This window comes from Podarcis muralis, chromosome 6 (assembly GCF_964188315.1).
Source record: "Podarcis muralis chromosome 6, rPodMur119.hap1.1, whole genome shotgun sequence".
Lineage (NCBI taxonomy): Eukaryota > Metazoa > Chordata > Lepidosauria > Squamata > Lacertidae > Podarcis > Podarcis muralis.
Window position 1 is genome coordinate 46,052,740 of NC_135660.1, and position 24,375 is coordinate 46,077,114.

The 24,375-nt window shown below is 41.3% G+C and overlaps 1 protein-coding gene across 1 annotated transcript in view; it reads left to right on the forward strand.

The window, feature by feature from the left end:
* SORCS3 (sortilin related VPS10 domain containing receptor 3) overlaps positions 1-24,375 on the forward strand; it is a 410,327-nt gene that overhangs the window by 307,907 nt on the left and 78,045 nt on the right. The window contains exons 8-11 of the mRNA XM_028730338.2: positions 2,909-2,998; positions 5,227-5,406; positions 15,622-15,768; positions 18,064-18,166. Of these exons, the coding sequence (XP_028586171.2) occupies positions 2,909-2,998; positions 5,227-5,406; positions 15,622-15,768; positions 18,064-18,166 (520 nt within the window). The remainder of the gene's footprint in view (positions 1-2,908; positions 2,999-5,226; positions 5,407-15,621; positions 15,769-18,063; positions 18,167-24,375) is intronic.

Consider the following 24,375-nt stretch of genomic DNA (forward strand, 5'->3'; position numbering starts at 1 on the left):
CCATCAGTATCAAGAGAGGCAGTGAAGATTGTTAATCTGTACCTGAAGACAGTAATGAGTTTGATATTGACCAATAATTTGAAACTGAATCCAAATAAGATGGAAGTTCTATAATGGGGTGATTCCTAGGGCTAGAATTTGATGGTCCCTGTGTTGAATAAAACATATAGCATAGGGGCCAATGGAAGACTCTTTAGGGTGGTGTTTCCATGTCTGTGGAAGGAATTCCACACTGAAGTGTACCTTGGTACATAGTATCATAGAATCATAGAGTTGGAAGGGACTCCAAGGGTCATCTAGTCCAACCCCTAAAATGCAGGAACCTAAACAAGCATCCATGACAGATGGCCATCCAACCTCTGCTTGAAAACCTCCAATGAAGGAGAGTCCACCACCTCCCGAGGGAGTTTGTTCCACTGTCAAACAGCTCTTAGTATCAGAAAGTTCTTCCTGATGTTGAGTCAAAATCTCTTTTCTTGTTACTTGAATCCATTGGTATGGGAAACGCCAGGTTAAAATTGGTGATTATTATTTTTTGTCAGGCTTTTAGATACTCATGGGTTAAGTCGTTGTTGTTGCTAACTATGTTATTTGTGCAATTTATCATAATTATTTTAAATTGCTTTACTTATTACAGTCATACCTCGAGTTGAACGTGCTTCGGGTTAAGCGTGTTCGAGTTGCGCTCCGCGGCAACCTGGAAGTAACGGAGTGTGTTACTTCCGGGTTTCGCCACTTGTGCATGCGCAGATGCTCAAAATGACATCACGCGCATGCGCGGAAGTGGCAAAAAGCGACGGCGCGTCTTACGTTCCGTTCAGGATCCGAATGGGGCTCCAGAACGGATCCCGTTCGCATCCCGAGGCACCACTGTACATATTTTGTTTTATAGCATCTGATTTTTTGTAAGCCACCCTGCAATAATTTTGATGACATTTGCCAAATCTCTTACTAAATAATAAATAAATAAAATCCTGAATCCCAACATTCTGATTGTACATGACATACTCTAGTGTGTGTGGGGGGGTGCGTAATAATTGTCAATAACCATCCTTCCTACTATTTTTGCAACAAAGGAAGATTGTCAAGTCATGCTATAGACAATAACGTTGCACATCACCTTTATAACTTAAGTGTTAGTGCACCGACTCTTCTTTTTGTAACCACTTCTTCCGGACAAAATGATCTCGGCTCTGCGTGTCTGGATTGAGAGTGATGCACTGAAGAATTCATGATAAAGTCCCACATTCAGAGCAGAATCAGATTCCAAAAATCTTCGACTGCTCTGAAGGACAGGCCTCTTTTTCACTTCTCATTCACTGCCAGAGCCTTGTCTGGAGAAGATCAGATATGAAATCTCTGTGCATTATAGCCAGTCTTCGCTCTGCCTTTGAATGACAGCTTGTCTATAGAAATATGCCACCATCTAGAGATGATATGATTACTGGGAGTATTATTGATGCTACAGCAATATAAAATGCCGAAATTTCAAAGGAAGGAAAAATACATATCTGCAAAGGGAATTTTGTAGGCTTTATTAGAAAATCTTAAAAGTCAGTAAATGTTTTGATATAATAAAGGAGCATTTGGTCTATTGCATTATCTCAGACCCTACATGCATGCTAAAGCAAATACTATAGAGTCAAAATTTATTCACTTAACTTTTCTTTTTCTTCTGAAAATATTCCTGCTGTCCTTCCATTTGACCAGTGACAAATATAAAACCCTATATCTTTAGTATGAGCAGGGCTTGGATATACATATCCAGTATAGATACGTGTGTCCTCTTATTTATCAAGCATAAGTTGTAGGCACTTTTAGAAGTGCTTAGCCAGAACTGGTAGTTTTGCTTCCTCCCTTTTTCTATATGTAATGATTTAATTTCCCATTATCGTTTCCCATTTTGTTATTTATAGGAGCAATAAAAAACAAATATTATTCTAATATTATCTTAAAATATATGTGATGCAAATATTCTCCATATTTTTATGTATTTTATTTACAGTGTAGACCCACGCTGGATCCAAAACAGACCAGTCAGGGAGCCCCCTTTTAGAACAGTTCTCTTTGACACCTGTGTTGATAGTATCCCTTTTGAGTTGCAAGTTGGCAGTCCCCCTGCACATCCTCTCTTCCTCTGTTCTAGTCAGAGAGAGTCAACTAGTGCTGTGTCAAAAGTAGAGGTTGATTATGACAACTATATTTTCCTTGCCCCCTAAATCAGCTGCCCTCAAAAGGAAGAGTTTAGATTGGTTTGGTAAGCCTTCTGCTTTATAAATCCATGCTGACTGCTAGCAATTTCCAAGAAGTGGCTACAAATTGATTGCTTTATAATTTGTTCTAGCAATTTCCCAGGTATTGAAGTCAGACTAATGAGACTGTAGTTCCCCAGGTTAGCCTGGCCTCAATACTCAGGAAGTTGTTAGAACAAATTATACAGCAATCTGTCTAGAAACTCCGCAAAGAAAAGGGTTTGATTTCTAGTTGCCCATTTGGCTTGGGTGCAAACAAAACTATACTTGCTCCAGTCCGTCTTCTGAAACTCAGCAGATAAATCATAATCAAAATTGAAATGTGAGGTTGTGCATGCAACCAAGAACAGAAACTGAGATGGAATTCAGAGCAACACGGTTGTGGATGACTATTTCAGCTTCATCAAGCCTGGAGAGCAGGGTGACATTTACAATTTGCAGGCACTTCCCCCCTCTTTCAAACAGCGATGCTGAATTACCACCCTGGATGCTTTAGCTGAGATTTCTGCATAGAAGGGGGTTGGACTAGATGACCCTTGGGATCCCTTCCAACACTATGATTCTATGAACCAAAAATCTTGCAAAATTGTCAGGGAGTCACCGAATGGTATGTGCTTAAATAGTATTCATTTTTCTCTCTCTTTGTATTTGTACAGGTGACGACTGGTGGAAGAGCAAATTACTATGTGTCCTACAGAAGGGAACCCTTCACGCAAATAAAATTGCCCAAGTACTCGCTACCAAAGGTAAACGTGCCTTGTATAAGTAGTATTGATAAGTACAACCAGCCTTCTGGCGGTTCCCTCACTGCGAGAGGCCAAATTACAGGGAACCAGGCAGAGGGCCTTCTCGGTAGTGGCGCCCGCCCTGTGGAACGCCCTCCCATCAGATGTCAAAGCAATAAACAACTACCTGACATTCAGAAGACATCTGAAGGCAGCCCTGTTCAGGGAAGTTTTTAATATGTGACATTTTAGTGTATTTTTCATCTTTGTTGGAAGCCGCCCAGAGTGGTTGGGGAAACCCAGCCAGATGGGCGGGGTACAAATAATAAATTATTATTATTATTATTATTATTATTATTATTATTATTATTATTATTACAAAGTCTTTGACAAGAAGTGATAATTTAATCAAGGAGATGGCCATAGCTCAGTGTTAGAGCATTGGCTTTGCAGGCAGAAAAAGTCAGCATTGATTCCTGGCATCTCCAGGTAGGAATGGAAATGCCCACTGCGTGAAACCCTGGAGAAGTGATGCCAGTCAGTGCAGAAAATACTGAGCTAAATGGAGCAATAGTCTGATTTGGTGCAGGACAGCTTCCCATCATCCTGCTTTGTTTGTTACTTTTCTATCATTCTATAAAGATATATATATTTTTAATACATTTCTATCTGTTCATAAACAAAGGAACATAGGAAGCTTCCGGAGTCAGACCAGTTGGGGCCATCTATATGTACCTCAGTCTCCTTCTTCTTCTTTGGCGATCACTCATAGCCGAGTAACATTGTCTTCCATGAACACGGTCTTAACATTGAGACCGTAAGTGACTGTGGAGGCCAATTCATGTCCACATGTCCTTCCACAGTGGGGACATAGGTTTCTGGGTGGCGGTTGATCATGGTGAGGGTTTGTCAAGCGTGCCTTCCTCTTAGAGCATTTCTCTCTTTCATCCTGAGTTCAAGCATCTTCAAAACTCATGACACCTTTGGTAAAAGCTGTTCTCCATTTGGAGCGCTTGCAGGCCAGTGTTTCCCAGTTGTCGGTGCTTATATTACATTTTTAAAGATTTACCTTGAGACAGTCTTTGAACCTCTTTTGTTGACCACCAGCATTACACTTTCCATTTTTAAGTTCTAAATAGAGTAGTTGCTTTGGAAGGCGATAATCAGGCATCCTGTATGGAAGTGAGAGCTGGGCCATAAAGGCTGATCGCCGAAGAATTGATGCTTTTGAATTATGGTGCTGGAGGAGACTCTTGAGAGTTCCATGAACTGCAAGGAGATCAAACCTATCCATTCTGAAGGAAATCAGCCCTGAGTGCTCACTGGAAGGACAGATCCTGAAGCTGAGGCTCCAATACTTTGGCCACCTCATGAGAAGAGAAGACTCCCTGGAAAAGACCCTGATGTTGGGAAAGATTGAGGGCACAAGGAGAAGGGGACGACAGAGGATGAGATGGTTGGACAGTGTTCTCGAAGCTACCAGCATGAGTTTGACCAAACTGTGGGAGGCAGTGGAAGACAGGAGTGCCTGGCGTGCTCTGGTCCATGGGGTCATGAAGAGTCGGACACGACTAAACGACTAAACAACAATAATCAGGCATCCACACAACATGACCAGTCCAATGAAGTTGATGTTGAAGAATCATTGCTTTGACACTGGTGATCTTTGCTTCTTCCAGTACAATGGCATTAGTTTGTCTGTTTTCTCAGGTGATGACTGGCAATGACTCTTCAGGTATTAAATAGGTCCAAGATTGATGTTTCCCAGGAAAAAAACAATTTGGTAGCCCCTTTGGGATGGATGGAAATTCTAACTTCTTTCTTATTGCTAGAGCTTAGTCTCTCTTATTGCAAGTTTAGGCTCACTGTCCTGGCTAGCTTGACAGCTGTGCTTTCCAGGTCTGCTTGGTAGAAGGAGCCCTTTAGGCTGTGAATCTTCCAGGAGCAATAAAACATGCAAATGTATAAATAAAAAATGAAGCAGGATGAAACTCCTTCAAGGACTCTGGAATCTCCTTCCCTCTTCCTCACTAACCACCCTGCAGCCATTTTAAAATTAAAAACACACAAATAAGGAAAGGCAGAATATGATAATTTATTGGCTTGGTCTAATAGAAAATTGTTTAACATCACTCATAACTCATGGTCCTTCCCCTGCTGTGGCATAAGTCATGGTAATTGCTTTGTGTCCCAAAGGGCAGAGAAATATAAAGATCGGGGGGTAATAAGCCTTTTATCTTCATTAACAGGACATGCATATTATCAGCACAAATGAGAATCAGGTGTTTGCGGCAGTTCAGGAATGGAACCAGAATGACACATACAACCTTTACATTTCTGACACCCGAGGGATCTACTTCACCCTAGCCTTGGAGAACGTCAAGAGCAACCGAGGACTAGAAGGGAATGTCGTCATTGACCTTTATGAGGTAGGCATCCAAAGCCATGTTGAAGCAACCTTGTCTCTTGCAAATATCATTTCATAGTAGGGCTGTCTGCTAATTATTGTTTTTTTGTATTATTAAGGATTATTGTCTATTACTTAGCATGTTTGCAATGAAAATGAGCATTCAGAATTTTATCAGGAGAGCAATGCAAATACTTTGAGGATATGCTTTATTTTGCTTAATTTATGACACTTCCACGCCACATTTCTTCCATTGTGAATGGTCCAGGAGTTGATCCAACTGTAATATCAATGTTCAGTCTATTTTAGTTCATTTTTGTCCAACTAAACTCTTGGTTGAAAGTTCATCAAAATAGGAACACTATCTCTTAAATGATGCTAGACTGTCCATGTGCTCAGTACTGAGGAGTACCATGCAGGTCTTGAACTCAGCTCTCAAAAGTGTTACGCTGAATTCTTCCTCAGCAGTGCTTTCTGACATATTTTTTACTGTTGAAGCTTTGCAAGCGTATGGAGATGCCCATATCTACAACGGTGCCAGATTGCTGCTCCCAAGCTATGTGCATTCCACGAAAGTGAATTTAAGTTAATTAGTTTGGTATGGATGCAATGCGCACATCAGAAAATAGCCTGTGTCTTTAACCGTCTTTCAGAAGAAATATTTGTGAAATGTTGGCAAACATGTAAGTCTGTGCTGGCACCCTGGGGGTGGGGGTGCTGCTTGTTTGTTTTTTATTGGCAGCTTTTGTTGCCTGTGAAGTCTCAAATGAAAAAGGAAGGCTAGTGAAATCTCATATGGCAGAAAATCTTCCTAGGTCTATCAGTAATGCTATGTTTTTTTCTGTGGATGCAGATTCATCTTCCAATTGTCACTATGTATTTGTCACTCTCTCTTCCTATGGGACAGGCCTGATAGCCTATCTGAGCATAAATATTCACTTGCAGCTTTTTTTACCCTTGCCATTTTGACTAATAATTAGATGAACATCCTGACTTTTCTTATAGTTTAGAAACAGATTGATTATTTATCTATTTTCAGCTAGCAAGCATGATTCTGTCGTTGCCTAAATACAATATAAATCTAGATATCTGTAGAATTCCATCAGGCAAGCCAACTTCAGCCCTAGTTTGAAGGCAACACTTCTCTTCAGTTTTCTTGGGGAACAGAGGGGGAGAAGTAAAGCTAGTCCATAAATCTACACATTTTTGAGCCACCAGAGGAACTGATGTTGCACAATGCTATCATTCAGAAATATAACTGTCAAACAACATTTAAATCAAGATCAAGGCCATCTTTCAATTGAGTGCATTTCTTTCTTTCTTTTTGAATGAATTCTAAGCAAAGTTACAATGAATAAACATAACAGTTTTCTTTCTCTGTCTCTATCTCTCTCAAGTGAAGCCTAAAAGAAAGTGTCATGCCCTCCATTAATAATTTTCTCCAGAAATTTAGCCTAGTCTTCATGTTAATATTATATTCCTAGAAATATATACAGTGGTACCTCTGGTTACGTACTTAATTCATTCTGGAGGTCTGTTCTTAACCTGAAACTGTTCTTAACCTGAAGCACCACTTTAGCTGCCGTGCCGCCGCTGCGCAATTTCTGTTCTCATCCTGAAGCAAAGTTCTTAACCCAAGGTACTATTTCTGGGTTAGCGGAGTCTGTAACCTGAAGCGTATGTAACCTGAAACGTATGTAACCCGAGGTACCACTGTACTTTATTTGCCTGCCTCTGTACATGATATTTTCATAAGCCACCTTGTAAGTTTATACCCTGGAAGACTGCTGAATTATTCCTGGCTACTGTAATTATGATGTATCATGTTTGTTGGATTGTTTTAATGGCATATTCAGTCATTATTTTTTGTTTTCAAATTTTTACTTTGTATTGAATTCCTCTGTTCTGCATTGCTGCGGTATGGTTTTAATGAGAGCCAGCTCATACATATTTTAAATAAAATAAAATAATAAATAAGAAAAGTATATCAGAAATTAATGTTCCATGTTGTGAGTACATGGATTAATTTCATTTAACAGGTTATCCTCAAGCAATTATGTAAACTTGATCCTGGACACTTGTTGAATTGTACTTACGGAACGGTGGCCGAAAGAGGTTATTTGGCTAAATCCTTGTACATATCCACTTGTGTGTATTCAAAGATGCACATTATTGCAGACGGTAATTGGATAAATATTGGCTCTGGCCTTGGAACTGTTTGTGATCAGTTTCTCATGTCAGGGGCTGAGACCAAATAGTAGGTGCAGCAACATATGGGTGAGAATTGGGGCACAGTGCACTAACCTTGAAGGCAATTTGTCATGTTTTAATGTTTCATGTTTTGTGGTAATTACAGTCACAATTTCCCTTCCTGAGGAACAAGATATGCCTGGTGTTTACTCTTCCTGAATAGACCCCTCCTCTCAAGCAGAACGCAGGTTCTGATATCTAATAACCAGTTAAACACTCCTCTGCGGATCCTGTATCTTCCACCAGGTTCACCTCCATCATAGGAAATTAGGAATATAGGAAGCTGTATGCAAGGCAGATGTTCTGCTACTGAGCTGTTGGCCCAGTCTTAGCTCCAGGGTGGGGGAAGGAGAAGGGAAGAGTAAAGGGGAAGAAGCTGCATGCACAGTACTGTGCTGGGTTCTCTGGCACAAAGTGACTAGTGTGTTGGGCTGCCTCGTAGGTTTTCACAGATGTCCTGGGATATTCAAAGTCTCTCTCTTTTTTTTTTTATTGATTATTCCATAAAAAGAAAAACAAAGATAACACACATATAACAAAGACAACAACACAAAAAAGAAAGAACATACAGAAAAAACAAAAGAAACAAGTAAAAGGTACACATAATTATTGTTTTTACAATCTCCTATAACATAGCTGTTTCTTTCAGGACTTCCTTCAGCTTGGCCGCAAGTCGTTCGAAGCAATAAATAAAGTTACACGTTTCATCTTCTATATTGTTATTGTCATTGTCTCCAATTTTGTTCTCTCTTTTCCTTACCCAATAACCCGTAGTCTATCACAGTGCATCTTTAAATTCCTTTAGCGTTATTTGTCCATCACTAATACCTTCCAGATAATCTGCGTACTTTCCCCAATCCTTAATGAACACTTGGTCTTTTATATATCTAATTTTCCCCGTTAATTTATCGAGTTCTGCATACTCCGATAGTTTAGATCTCCACTCCTCCGTTGTTGGGATTTCCTGCTGTTTCCACCTCTGAGCTATTAAAACCCTTGCTGCTGTTACTGCATAGTATACCAATCTGCGATCCTCCTTTTTTATTTCTTGTCTTAGCATCCCTAATAAGAAAATTTCTGGTTTCTTTACAAACGTGTACTTTAGTATCTTTTTTAATTCGGTATAAACCTTCTCCCAAAACAGCTTTACCCTTCCACACTCCCACCACATGTGGTAAAAGGAGCCCACTGCATCTTTACACCTCCAGCACTTATTATCCACCTTATACATCTTTGAAAGTTTCATGGGTGTCAGGTGCCACCTGTAAACCATCTTCATGACATTTTCCTTTATCACAGTACACGCCGTAAAATTCAACCCGTCTCTCCATAATCTTTCCCAGTCCTCGAATTGTATACTATGCCCTATATCTTTTGCCCAGCGGATCATCACTGATTTAACTTCCTCGTCTGCTAAATTCCAGTCTAGCAGCATCCTATACAACTTGGATATGTTTTTCACTTTATTATTTATTATTTCCGTCTGAAATTTCGAGTCATTGTCCGCATAGCCTCTTTCCTTGATGTCTCTGCTAAGCATCTGGTTAATCTGTTGGTGATGAAGCCAATCGTAAACATACTCTTTTATCTGTTCATAAGGTTTTGTTCTCCATTTCCCATCCACTTTGATAACTAACTGGTTATATGTTGCCCAGTTGCTTCTCATATTGATCGTTTTTATGCTTGTTATTTCAAGGGGTGATAACCAGTGTGGTGTTTTCGGTTCTAACACATTTTTATATCTTTCCCACACTTCGATTAGCGGTCCTCTAAATATATGATTACCAAACCCCTTATGTGCTTTCATTTTGTTCTTCCATAAATAGGCATGCCATCCAAAGTAGTTATCGAAGCCCTCCAGATCGAGGAGCTCCGTATTTTCCAATTTAACCCAATCTTTTAACCAACTTAGGCAAGATGCCTCATAGTATAATTTCAGGTCTGGCAGGGCAAAGCCCCCCCTTTCCTTTACATCTGTTAGTAATTTAAATTGAATCCTGGGTTTTTTGCCCTGCCATATAAACCTCGAAATTGTCCTTTGCCATTCTTTGAAAATCCTGCACCCTTTTATTATAGGGATAGACTGGAATAGGAACATTAGTCTTGATAAAACATTCATCTTGATCATATTCATCCTTCCCCACATTGACAATTTTAACCGTCCCCATTTTTCTAAGTCTCTCTTTACTTCCCTCCACATCGGCTCGTAGTTATTTTTATATAGGTCTATATTTTTAGGTGTTAGCCAGATGCCGAGGTACTTGACCTTTTTGACCGTCTCTATCTGTGATTGCTGTTGGATTGCCTCTATTGTCCTTGAATCTACGTTTTTATATATCATTTTTGTTTTTTTCTTATTTAGTTTAAACCCAGTCACTTCTCCGAATGATTCTATTTCCTTCAAGATTTCTTCTACTGAGGTTATAGGGTCTTCTGTCATCACTATCAAATCATCGGCAAAGGCCTTAGTTTTATACACATTCTTTCCTAACGTTACTCCTTTTATATTTCCATTTTGTCTTATCGAGTTTAAGAGTACTTCTAACACTGTTATAAATAGTAACGGGGAGAGCGGACAGCCCTGTCTTGTGCCCTTCCTTATTTTTATCTCTTCCGTAACCGTACCATTTACAATCAGTTTGGCCTTTTGTTCAGTGTATATTGCCCTTACCCCGTTGAAGAAGTTGTTACCTACATCCATATATTCTAGATTTCTCAACATAAAGTTCCATATCACATTATCAAACGCCTTTTCGGCGTCAATAAACATCATTGTGACTTGCTTATCAATCCTAACAGACAAAAATTCTAACATATCAATAATATGTCTTGTATTATCCCTCATCTGCCGACCTGGCAGGAATCCTGCCTGGTCCGTATGAATAATATCTACTAACACATTTTTTAACCTTTTTGCCAGGATTCCTGCGAATATCTTATAATCCGTGTTCAGCAGTGAGATTGGTCTATAGTTTTTAACCTGGGTTAAATCCGCGTCTTGTTTGGGGAGGAACGTGATGTATGCTTCCTTCCAGGTCTCTGGGATTTCTCCTTCCTTTAAGATGATGTTCATAGTCTTTTTCAAAGGTCCCACCAAAATAGATTTCATTTCTTTGTAATATCCTGCAGTAAATCCGTCAGGGCCTGGTGCTTTGCCCCTCTTTAGGTCTCTAATTACCTCCTCTATTTCCTCCTTTTCAATTGGGGTATTCAGTCTTTGTTTCCCTTCTGCTGGAATTTTTTGTCCCCCTTTTTCCTTTAAGAATCTTTCTATCTTCCTTGGGGCAACTCTCTCTTGATCTTTATACAAATTTCTATAATAATTAAGAAACTCACTCCTTATTCCTCTGGGATCAGTTCTTTCTTCCCCGTCTGTTATTATTTTATTGATTGTCCCTTGCTCTTTCCTTTTTTTGATTTGCCAGGCAAGCCATTTCCCTGGTTTGTTCGCAAATTCAAAGTTTCTTTGTCTAAATCTTTTAATGTTCCACTCTACCTCTCTGTTTATTGTTGTGGCAAACTGGGTTTGCAGTATTTTTATTTTTTCTTTTGTCTTTGGGCAGTTAGGCTTCTGGACTAACTTTTGTTCATTTGCCATTATCTGTCTGAGGATCTCTTCTTTATTTTTCTCTCTATTTCTATTTTTAATTGCATTCTGTTGTATGAAGTACCCTCTTATTAGTGCCTTACTTGCATCCCAAATTACGCTCTCTTTTGTTCCTTTATCACAGTTATCCTTAAAGTACTCTGTCAATTTTTCCTTTGCCGTTTCCACCACTTTCTGATCATCTAACAAATAGTCCTTTAATCTCCATCTAAAGGGTCTCTTCTCTAAGCTTTCTAGTTCTATCTCTAATGGATTGTGATCTGAGACCGGGATATTCAAAGTCTCATCTTCATACAGTTGAGGAATTTCAAGAAAAGCAGAACCAGTTATGAGAAGACTGAGAACAATGTTTACAAGGGTGGGTTGCATATCCCTGAGTATTTAGAGTGTAAACAGTCATTTATTCAAAGGCAGGAAGGTGTGAACCTCCCTGTGAATTAGGTTTACAGGAAGTTATAAGAATAAGTTGCATGGCCAGACCCTCAAGGGTAAATAAATTCACACAGACACAGATACAGACACAAATAAATTCACACAGACACATTAGGGTAAATAAATTCACACAGACACAGATATTTTGTTTAAGGTTTTGTGGCAAAATTTTGGCCACAACTTTATTGATTACAGGAATGAGAGCGGTATTGGCTTAGGCATTGGCAAGACTATTTCTGACTCCTGCCCCCTTTGCAGGAAGTCTGTAAGGGTAAACCATCCAAAGGGAAATTGCTTTGAGGGAACCCGCCTGCATCTCCCCTGGTGTTCCCAGAGGCCTAGCATGGCCCTCACCCTCAAGCGGACTTTGGACAGGAACCAGGCCCCGGCTTCCTTTAATGGAATACCCTTGATAATGGAGGGGCAGGCGATGGCCGACCGCCCCTCCCCCATTCACCATAAGCCAATGCCTAACTGCCTAACTTTACAATGTTGTGACGATTGCTAAGAGGTAGGCAAAAACCAAGTGGCCCATGCCAATTTGCCAAATGGAAAAAAAATTCTACCCAGTCCCCGACTAAGACGGGCAATCAACCAAAGTCCAAAGCAAGGCCAAAGGACACCTAAATTAAAGGGAGGGTGGGTGGGTGTTTGGCAGCGCGAAGCAGGAGCCTGCCACACGTCGTGCTGCCGCTTTTATACTTTTTCCCACTAACACCCTTTAACATGATTGGGCAATAGCCCTGGGTGATTGTGGTGCCACCCCGGCGTGAGGGCGATAGCTCCACCCATGCCAGGGTGGGGGGAACCAGGTTGAGAGCCCGGCCGCAACCAGGACCATCTATTAAGATGATCCCATTTGTGCACACTCATTTATCAAGGAGTATTTGAGTGGGTATATCCTGGAAGTGTCATGCATTGCAGCCAGTGCCCAGTGTGGAATTTTAAAAAGGAAGTGGGATTCTTTGGTCAGGCTCAGTTATGCCTACCTGAAAAGAAGTGGGATGGTATCTCATCCTGTCCTATCTAATTTCAAGCCCTGATTGCAGCAGCAGGTGTACAAGTTTTTGGCTACGCATGTGCCACATTATTGGTATGGAACAGAATGATGTATAGAAAGGTCTCTGGAAAGTCGGAAAGAATGGAAAGAGATAATGCGAAACTGGTGGCAGATGTCGAATTGAGAGCAACCAAAAGGCCTCTGATGACAAAATGGGCAGCTGGGCCCTGGACACAGGGACCATCTTTGCTAAAGGAAGAATGTTCCCTAGTGTTCAAGATACAGAAAAGGATGAGGCTCCTGTCTTGCCTAAAGTAGCATGCAACATGTTTGGGTGGTTAAGTTATATACCAGCCCTCCTTTCTATTCAGGGGCATATTTTAGAAACAGAGCTGTGGAATAAGCAACAGCTATGAATATAAATAAAGAGGAACAGAGTGGGGCTGTTAAGTTCCTAATATGCAGAAAAAGGAAGAAGCAATAGTTTTAGGAGTTCCGCTGCCAAAGAGGAATTCCTCTGGAGATGAGATTAAAGTCTTCTTACTGGGTTCTTAAGAAGCAATTTGTTTTTTGATAGAAAATTTTGAGCTCACTTCCCATGTGGATTTCAAAAATAGGTCTCTGTCGTTACTTGGGCAGTGTCAGAAGCCTTTGTAAGAAACACTTTCTGTATTTGAAATTGCACTCATTTTTTTAAAACCCTTTTTCTGAGATCCTTTTCCATTTTTCTGCTGGTAAGGAGAGGCAGCTGATAAGTAATTCAGCAAGGTGATTGTGGTATAAATTATATTTCTCTGCTGTGGAACAAGTCAAGCTGGTGCAGACTTTTGGAAAAAGAATGCTAAAAGCAGACACATGGGTGGCCTCCCTCCCCTTCTCCTTTCACATCTCCCTTGGGGTGTTTCAACAGTAAAACTCAAATCTTAAGACATTTCATATTTCAAGAATACGTCCTCTGAGTTTCAGGGATTTTTTTTTAATCCCTGAAAATTTGGGGAATACAACCCAAAAGCAAAATGTTCTGCCATGAATTTGGAAGCGGATATTTTACACCACACTTTACATGTGCAAAAGCTTCCTGTATTGGCCTCTGAATTAATGATATTCTTGCAATGAACCAATGCAAGAAACTTTGATCCTTCCCTACATGTCCAGCAGCATCAAGAAAGTGCCCAGAAATTCTGGAACCCAAGAAACCCATTTTACCTTGGCAGTTAAGCAATGGAAGCAGTAGATCCGAAATCTGGACTGGACTCAGAAGGTTCCATAAAGTTTGGGCTGTAAAATTTGAATCTGCCAGATCACTGCTGGACAACAATGGGTAGATCTGCCTACCTGTGGGGATCCCCACTTTTCTTTTTAATTCATATCTGTGTTAGATACGTCAGCAGGATAGGAAGATAAAATATTATCTCTGGCATAAATTACAGGTCATTTTATATTACATGAAAACAATTCTTTTTCCATGAATCAGGGAACCTTTGCACCCCTAGGGAACTTGAGTTTCCATAAATAGTTGATTGCCTAAGAGATACTCATTTTATGTGCGCTTCCCATTTATTTGTGTTTTTTAATTCATTTTGGTTATTCATCGCCTAATGCAACTGAGAGAAGCGGCAATTAGTTATGCCATCCATCTCCTTCTGTCAGCTCTCACTCCTCTTTCTCCCTCCTACAAAAATCTCCCCCTCCTGCAGCCCATACCACCCACCTTTTAGTTAGGGCCAAAGCTATCCTACGTCTCCTCTGGAAGATTCCTTTTTTCCCTCCCGCACACCAACCCCCTCAATCTGGCAGAACATAATTTTGCATACAGCACTTCTGAACTCGTTATCTGATTCATTTAAATCCCTGCAATAAGAGTGCATTAGTCAAGCATTTCACTCTGAGAGGCTCCATGGGAGCTTCTTGCAAAGGACTTGTTAAGTCTGCCAATGGGCTCTGCAATGTGACGATACCAAGAGACACCTGAGATCCAGACTCATAGTAATAGACTAGCTTTCAAGGCTTGCTGTGAACTTCCCAGAGCATCTGACAGGCTACTATTGTTTGAAATAGGATGCTCAGCTAAATCTGATCGTCATTCAAACTGCATGCTGTTCTTCTATAAAACCCACCAGAGAAAACTTTCCCATTGACATCCCCTACATCTTCCAATTGACACCCCCTACATCAGGGATGTCCAACTCCCAAGAGACTGCAATCTACTCACAGGAGAGGGGGGGGGAAACTGGCAGTGATCGTCCCCTTTTTTGGGGGGGGGTTTCAGGTCAAAGTTGTTGAGCTTGTTTTAGAGTAGAAAGCCCCATTATTAAACTACAGTAAATTAGAGTTATTGGACAAGGGGAAAGGGAATTAGTCAATCACCAAAAGATCACTAAGGAAACAATCTGCCTCACAGCAAAAACTCCGTCTTCTGTTCCAGCGCTCATGCGAAAATGGAGGGCGGGGCGAGGGGGCGGAGCCGGATGCTCTTAGGCAAAAGCAAAGGAAAAGGAGCCCACAATCAACAGCGATTGACCGGAACCTACCAGGGATTGACCAGTCGATCCCAATCACCCTGTTGGATATCCCTGCCATACATCTTCACTTGTGGAATCTCATTTTCCTCTTCTCCAACTTGAGCCGCCAAAGAGAGCTTCCATTCCATTTTACCTGTGCCAAGGGCCATTTACTCATACACTCTCCAAAATGATCTGAAGTCATTCCTGTAGGTGCGGTGGCAGTTTGGTTAGGTCTTTCTGGGGATTGGATCGATACCATGAGGGCCAAGAATGAGTTAAGACAGAATGGACAATCTCCTTAAAGTACTGGTTCATTATCATGCCACAAAGAATTTATTTAAATTTGTTTGCTAGCTCCTTCTGACTCTGCTGTACACTACTGACTGTGCCTTGTTCTTGCCTAGGCACCCGATGTGGTTTTTCATCTCTCATAATTTTTCCTAGGTAGCAGGGATCAAAGGCATATTCCTGGCTAACAAGAAAGTGGAGGACCAAATTAAGACTTTCATCACCTACAACAAAGGGAGAGATTGGCGTTTGCTGCAGGCTCCAGATTCAGATCTGAGAGGAGACCCCATACACTGTCTGCTGGTCAGTGAAGGAAATTTTCCAAGTTGTAATTAGTGGGCCCATCACAATGGGCATTCTCTAAATCCCAGACAGAAAAGGAACTCATTGAAATCCATGGGATGGCTCCATAGGATCCAGCCCTGCATAGTTAGTCCCCCAATTTGCATCAATTATTTCCTCCTCCTGCCACTTTTTGGCTGATAATTAAGTGAATAACTTATCAACATCTGGTTTCACAGTCTTTTCAAGCCAGAAGGGATCATTATGAAAATTTAAATGAAAGCTATGGAATTGTCCCAGACTTTGAAATGTTCTACAAAGAGATAGCTTGGCATCAATAATATTGATTTACATGGGATCTTTCCCACATTTCAGAAGATCCACAGTGGCTTTCAATACATTTAAATATGACAACATTTAAATGTTTAAGTTATAAGTAAAATAATAGCAATAACCACTCAAAATCAGACTAGAACTAATTGAACTGTTCCAAGTGTAATCTAAAGGGCTTGAATAACTTAACTCCACCTGTTATCCCACTTGAAAAGCTGAAAGATGATCAGACTTGGAGTTCAGCAAATTTCCAGAAAAAAGGAAATTTCATGGTTTCAACAGTGACAGAATGTCTTTTCTTTGGTGTTTTTGATGCTCTTTCTGTTTTCTGTATTTCTATTATTAGGCCTTAGCATGAATTATCAGTGGAACTATTCAAATCTTAGTGTATATTTATTATACAACAATAAATAGTATATAATAAATATACACAATGGGCAGGCTTTCCCTGTGCCTGTGGAACAACCTCACCTCCGAGGTGCATTTCACCATGGCGTTGATATCCTTTCATTGTCAGGTGAAGACTCACCTGTTTACCTAAGGCCTATTGGGAGGGGTGAACTGTATTGCGCTTTTGAATTTCTGGCATTGACGCTTTTAGTTGTAGCAACTTTTAAAAAATCTTGTTTTACATTACGCAACCCTCTGGTTACGTAAACTTTGGGATGCGCGAGCGGCAAACCCGGAAGTATTTGACCGGGTTTCACCGCATGCGCATGTGCAGAAGCAGTCCTCAGGTTGCAGAAACCTCAGGATCCGACCGGACCTCCGGAACGGATCCCATCCACAACCGGAGGTACCACTGGATTTTAATATTTTTGCTTAACTTTTTGAACTATTTCTGCCCTGGGACCTTGGAATGAAGGGCAAATAATCAATAAATGAATGATTAATTTGAGGCTTTTTTATTTGCCTTTTTAAGATTTGTATGATTGTTATGCCTTGTATTGCATAAATCTATTCTTATGTAGGTTTGAGTCACTTTCAGCATGGTCTACCTGGGAAAATGACGTACAAGTAAATTAATGGTTGTGATGATGATACCTGTTTATTGTGGAGAATAATCTTTTAGTAGTGAGGGTCAAGATGAAGAGGCAGCAGCCCCTTTTGAATTTTTGGACTATGGGTTTACTTCAAATAGCCATGTGCCATATCCATACCATACATTCAAGGCACTATTCTACCCCTTGAGCTGTCATGGCTTCCCCCCAAAAAACCTGGGAATTATTTTAGTTTGTTTAAGGTGCTGAAAATAAGACCCCGATTCCCCTCACAGAGCTACAATTCCCAGAGTTACCTGGGAAAAAGCATTGACTATTACTGTAAATCAATTTGAGGATGTTTGCTGAAGTAATATAACGGTGCTTTAAATGTATGGCGTGGGTGTTGCGATGGAACATTCTAATGAAATTTTTGTTTCACAGAACTCAGATTCTCAAAATAATAAGCTATTTGGAGAAAGGAACTTCATAGCTTTAACAGCCTGGTCCAGGAAAGCACAATCCATGTGCAGGCATGAAATGTCCCATGCAGACTGCCACTCTGGATTGTGTTCATATGCAGCTTGCTGCATGGGAAAGGGCGGGGGGCAGCATGCAGTTTTCCGAAGTGTTACTGATCAAATGCTGAGCTTTGAGAACTCTGTGCCTAGGGACTAATTCCAGCTGCCTCTTCCTCATTAAACAGGTTATCTGTCATGCCATACTTGTCTGTGAGGATGTCTGTGAGGATGCCGGAAGAAGTGCTTGAGTACAGCAGTGTATCTGGCAAACATTGCTTTTTGTAATAATTAATTGAAACCAAGAACAATTAATAGAAATGGAAATTTAGAATGGAAATGGATGCCGGTCCCTTTCATCAGGCTCTTTGCACAGTCTCAGAAAACAGAAGAAAACATGAATGTAATACCAGGTGGCTGGCTTAGCCCATGTATTCAGTTTTTCTTTACCAACAATTATCTTTCTTCTTTCTCAATCCTTCCAGCCCTTCTGTTCCTTGCATTTGCATTTGCAAATCTCAGAAAACCCCTATACTTCAGGCAGCATCGCGAGCAAAGAGACGGTTCCTGGACTTCTGGTTGCTACAGGTAAAGGAATTGACTGGACTCTGTTGCTCTTATTCTTTTCAAGCACAGAGTTGCTGTTAACATTAGGGGGCAGCTCTGCCATTAGTCAAGTGCTTCATGAGGAATGTGCTCCCTGGATTCTGTGGGGCATGCACTGCAATGAAAAAAAAAATCTAGATTTTGTCCCTAATCAACAGAGCTAGAACCTGGCATTTGTAGGCATATATCTTATTCATCCAAGTAGACATTTTGGTTGACTGGGCAATCATCTATGGTTTCGTGTGGGTAGATTAAAAGCCAGTGTGCTGTCATGGTCATAGCACTGTTTCACTGTCCTGTTTATCCTGTAATAGACATATATGATTTAACATATAATGCATGTAAATGTTCCTGTCTATATGATCATGTATATGCTGTTGCTGTTACATTTATACCCCACTTTTCCTCCAAGGAGTTCAAAGTGGTGTACATGGCTCTCCCTCTTTCCATATTATTTTCACAACAAGCCTGTGAGGTAGAACAAAAGTTGGTGACTTGAATCCTGGAGATTTGAACCTTGGCCTCCCAAGTCCTATTCCAACATCTTAACTACTACACCACACTGCTTGATTTGTGGTGTGCAAAACAGGCTGTCGGGGATCTGCTTGCAGGGAAGGGGGGAGAGACAGGAACGTACAGAGAGCCTCCTCCTCTATTGAGCAGCTGCACTTCGTCAGAGTCTGGGGAGGGGGAGCTTTCAGGAGACACGGAAGACGAGAGAAAGGGGAGCCAAAACACTGCTACCAGGGAAAGTAAGGTGCAGCTTCCGTCGCATAGCTTTCCACGGAAGGAAAAAAGGTGGAGAGATGGTTTTCCCGGGTTTCTATGCTGGAGGGGAAATAGGAAGAAGGCACTTCTGGATTCTTCTAGCGATTGAGGCAAACATGGTTTTGAAACTTCTGCACTGTACATAAGTTTTGCACTCAATAAAACCTGAAAAGACAGGCTGTTATCTTCGTGAGCAACCACACTCCCACCTCACACAGGCTTTACAGGTGCACAACAGTCACATCCTACTATGATGTCTGCCAACCAATAATTCCATTATAACTGGTTACTACAGTGTAGATGGTCCATATATGACTGATGCTGGAAAGAATAATGTGGGCCCACCACCTGCCTTCTCTAAGAAAGAACTATTAAAATGCATTAGGTACAAAAGAAATCAAATATGCACAATAACATTACCTTTAAAGCCAAGAAAACCTCAGAACTTTCCACTTGTGAATTTTTTTGGAGATTCATCTTCCATGCTAAGTTATAATTACATTGAATTTGTGTCAACACAGCTGACTGTTGTGGCTACTGTGTGGGCACTGTCGCCATCATTTTTCTCTCCCTATGCCTTGCCATCTCTCCATTTTTCTTCCCTGGGTGGGCTTTCATGCCATCTCTGTGCTGTTCCTCTGTCAGAGTCAATTGCCTGTGAAATAGCATTGATCCATGCTGCTGTGCTTCACAGTAACCCTTACACCCAATCCAACACAGTTATTTGCTGCCAGTTTGGCCTCCTGGCCTATAAGCCTGGCTGCCTTCAACAGCTCGCTAAAGCTCAGTCTCATATTAAAACACAGAGGTAGAATCCAGTAAGAGATGGGTATCACCAGGAGAAAGCACAAATCATTGAAAATGCCTTTGAACAAACATGTATGGTGTATATTTGCATATTGAAATGGGATGAAAACCCAGTGCCATTTAGCTCCTGTCTAAATTGCCATGGTGGCTCCAAACATCACTCAGCCTTGCTTTCTTTATGGCTGTGAAGTTGCAGAACGTGGTCACAAAGTATTGCCACAAATAGATCTTTAGCTGGTAGGCAGTGACACAGTTCCTTTGAAGCAATGCCATTTTATGCCCTGCTGAATCTATAGTTGGTTGCTCTTACCCTTAGGCAACGGTTCATTCAAGCTTTTCACAGTGGCTGTTGGCTGTTGGGACAATGTGCCTTGCATGGCAGGCTGCCTTGGAGCGACTGGCAGCAACTTTGTATGTGGGCTTAATACTCTTGGGGGCATTTCTGCGCATTATACCTTTCACAAAGATGCTGCCAAAGAATTAGTTGTGGCGGGCATGCCTGGCAGCAGCTTAAGAGCTGCTGCTCATAATTCATGGACTGTTTTCCCCATCAAAAAAGAAACTGAGAACACTTTGCCACTAGTGCATTGATGTCCTCTGCTTGCCGGTGAAACCTGTCTTTAGCAGATCTCAGGATCCTAATGACAGCTTCTTATAATGTTAAATGCCAGCAGTGCCCAGACCCTGGTAATTAATGTGACAGCCATCACAGCTCCTTTATTTCTGCATCTGCCTGCTCACAGTAGGATACCTCATCAAGATGGCCATAGTCATCCAGTCTTGTGTAGAGTTCCCACAATGCTTAGCTCAGTGGGAGCTGTCCAAGGTAACAAAAAAGCTTGCTGAATGGTTGTCACTGTAGATAGCTTGTTTGTGTAACATGGGGTGTGTTCTGTAATTTCAAAACCTGCCAGCAAGTTGGCATATTCCTGATCACAGAATCTTGTTGTGACTTCTCTGGCTGCTGGCTGATTACATGACCCATGTTTGGGCTCAAGGTAGGCAATAACCTTGGGCTAGGCAGGAAAGCAGTAGGTAGTCAGGCAGGAAACAGGTTGAGGGGCAGTAGGCTGGTGACCTACAAATGGCAGCAGTGGATCGGGGAACTTTATTTCAGCCAGTGCCACCAGCCTGGCCTTGTGCTGCTTACGGACTTCTCAGTCCAGGAGGTTATGGACTGTGTTGTGGATGTGCTAGCTGTAGATCCTTCCTTATATCAGCAGCCCAGCACAAGGAGAGAGACGTTCTCAATTCAAGCCCGCTTGCATATGACATAACTAGACTAGACTTGACTGCTCAACTTTCAGGAGATCCTATCGAATATTTCCTTGAAATTGTAAGTTCTAGAAACTTGTAGCAGTGAAATATTGAGCCATCAAATATTCACATAGATTAGCTTCTATTTCTAGGAATTAGAAAGAAAGTATAATGGTATCCCTGCAGGGAGATCTGGTCGCTGTTATTTTATTGAGAAATCACTCTATATAAATGAAACCTAGAATGAAGGAACTTCAGACAGCTCTTATCCACTATCATTTTTACCTATTAATGCATCTATAATTTTCTCTCTAAATAATAGCATGTTACATAGAGTTAAGGCATGTTTTAAATTTGCTGTGGGCTCTACAATTGAACAAACTGCTAACTGAACTGCAATGACCGCTCTCAAAAGAAGTCATGAATGGAGCTAGAGGGAGTGGATGAGAAGGGAGGAGAAGGGAACCCACTTATGCTATGGTGGTGAGCAGAAAATAGGAAATAGGATGCTGTTGTTTGCAATGAGTGTTACTTTATGTCAGGGGTTTCCCAGTTTTCTACTCCCAAGGTCCACTTGAGAGGACCACCAGTCACCCGATGGCAGAAGATGGGGCTGGAGTCAGGTACAAAATGCCATGGAGATAGGATGCTTAAAGATATTATAGCTCTAGCCCAGTGATGGCCAAACTTGGCCCTCAGCTGTTTTGGGACTACAACTCCCATCATCCCTAGCTAACAAGACTGGTGGTCAGGGATGATAGGAATTGTAGTTCCAAAACAGATGGAGGGCCAAGTTTAGCCATCACAGCTCTAGCTGCTCACTCCACCTCTTTTGCTTCTGCCTCCCTCTCCTCCATCACTTCTCCTGGAAGAAAAGCAAGAGAGGAGATGACACACAGAAGAGGCTGCTGGGAGACAGCTGGAGAAAGTGCGACCAACATAAACCAAAACAGTGGGCCACTTGTGGGCCCTGGCCCACAGTTTGAGAAACACTATGCAAATACAAACTTTTTCTATGAAAGAGTTACTTTTCCTTATCTGGTGTTATCAAGAGACCATGGCATAGATATTCCTTTCATTCTGTCTCTAAAACCATTCTGCCTCCTAGGAATAAAGGAAGCTGCCTTACGCATGTAGCTCAGCCTTGTCCACACAGACTGACAGTGTCTTTTGTGGTTGCAGACAAGGAACATTCCTGGGCTGACCTGGAGATTCCAGGAGGTGAACCTGGCAACTTCTGCATTCAGAGCAGTTGCTCTACCATTGCTTTATGGCCCTTTCCTTAAGTTGTATTTATATAACAACAATATATTGTTGTTTATACAGTCTTTGATTCAGAACTTTTGTGTGAGTGATGCATACTGTGGACACTTCAGTGCGTGCAACCTGTATGCACGCAGATGCTCTAGAACTGGAGGGCTTTGCAAGAGAAGGGTCCATAAAACCATCACAGGAAGAAGGAAAAGAGTCAGCTAGACTGTCCGTCTCTGACCTTCAGTTGCCATGACACAGAATAACAGTGGCATGGTTGGTTTTGCACACAGGAAGATTCTATGGGCTGTATACACACCTGGACTTGAAAGCCTCCTTGGACCTTGTTTGAGCCTCACTGTCTTGTTTTCCACATGCTCAAGCAAGAAGATGCCACATGGCCAAGCTCACAGAGGGTGCCCAGCACCGACATGATCATATGCAGAACAATGCATTCCTGTATCTCTGGCAATGACAGGGCAACCTTTCATGTGGCACTTTGTATTAATCGCAACCCTTAAGCCTCAGGTTTTATTTTCAGCAACATAAGTGCCATTACAAGTTGGCAAGCTGCATCCTCCACTCACTGATAGGAATGTGTCAAGCTGCATCTGGGCTTTAATTCTTCATTTTCAAACATTAAATGTCAGGAGCTCAATTAACATTTTCATTAGTGTATATTTATTGTGCTCCTATTGAGGCTACACAGAAGTTTGGGACTGACTCTTCCTTTCCTGTTATCTTTAAAGTAAAAACAAAACAAAACAAGCAGCTTACCTTCCTTTTTATTAGGATGAACTTCTTCATGTCTGCTTTAAAAGTTAGCCACCCTGCAGGGTATGGAATGTTAGGAAATAAAGACACGGTGTCAGTTATTTCACCTGAAAGTCATTGTGTATCGTAGAGCTTTTAAACCCAGTTGCTGGATGTAGGCTTTGAGAAAAACCTGAGTATTCTGTGCTCCACATACAGACAAACAGGTTGCATTCCATCGTGGGAGACATGCAGGACGAGGCAAGAAGGGGTGGGAGTCCTTGCACTAGTTTCCGGGTTAGCTGAATCTAGCCCTGAATTTTATATCAGATTTACTAAACTCACTTCAACAAAGGATCAAGGAGAGGTCTGACATCTCTTGAGTTGAAGTTCTGAGTGGTTCTTTTGAGTACTCCTGGAATGATCTGCCAAGCTGCAGCAGACACAGAAGTAGCACTCCACCAAATGCAAAACAGTTCCAGGGAAGGGATATGTAGTTGTGGAATTTTAACACAAAATCAGGATGTGGCATGCAACAGCTGAGAAAGGAAATTGGGGTCTGAATTTCAACATTGCTGTTAGGTGTGTTATGTTAGTAAATTTCCAGGGAAAAGGAGGCAGCCTATGTTGTGCCTGGGTGTTATGTGGCTCATAGATAGTTTTGTTGAGCGAGTGCAGAGATGGGGAAATGCCCCAAAGGAGCAGAATTACAGCCAGTGCCTCTCATATCTTCCCTGCCCATTTTAATGTCGTGTCTGTTTTGCATTAGTTACTCCTCCGGCTCAGGGTTAGGGAACCTGTGACTCAATCTGTGTTGCCAATTGTCAGGGATGGTGACAGCTGTAGTCCACAAGGTCTGCTGAGCCACAGTTTCCTCATTTGTTAACTAAGACATGGAAAAATTCAGTGTAGAATCAGATACACCATGAAGAGATATGGTAAACTTTGCTTCAGTTGAATTAGGAGGGATTCTGTTGGTTGTATTTGCTTCTTATTACCTTCTGAATTTGTTTAGAAATATAAAGAGGTAAATGGAGGGGGAATCACTCTCCCTCACCCAATTCCTTCAATTTCATGAAGTGTTCAAGTTAAATGCAAATTAAATGCAAATTAATTGGCTAAAGCATCAGATTGTTTTTAAAGGATTTAACGGGGTCCTGTTTGCATGCCTGCTATTTATGGCTGTATGTACAACCATAACAATTACATGTTGTTGTTGTTTTTAAAAAACAACCTTATTAAATGGAACACAGTCTTTTATAATTTAATTCATTGCAAATAAACCTCAGCATGACTCAGCATAAACACAAATCCACTGAGCCATGTTTTTCAGTTTTTTCATTCCATGTTTAATG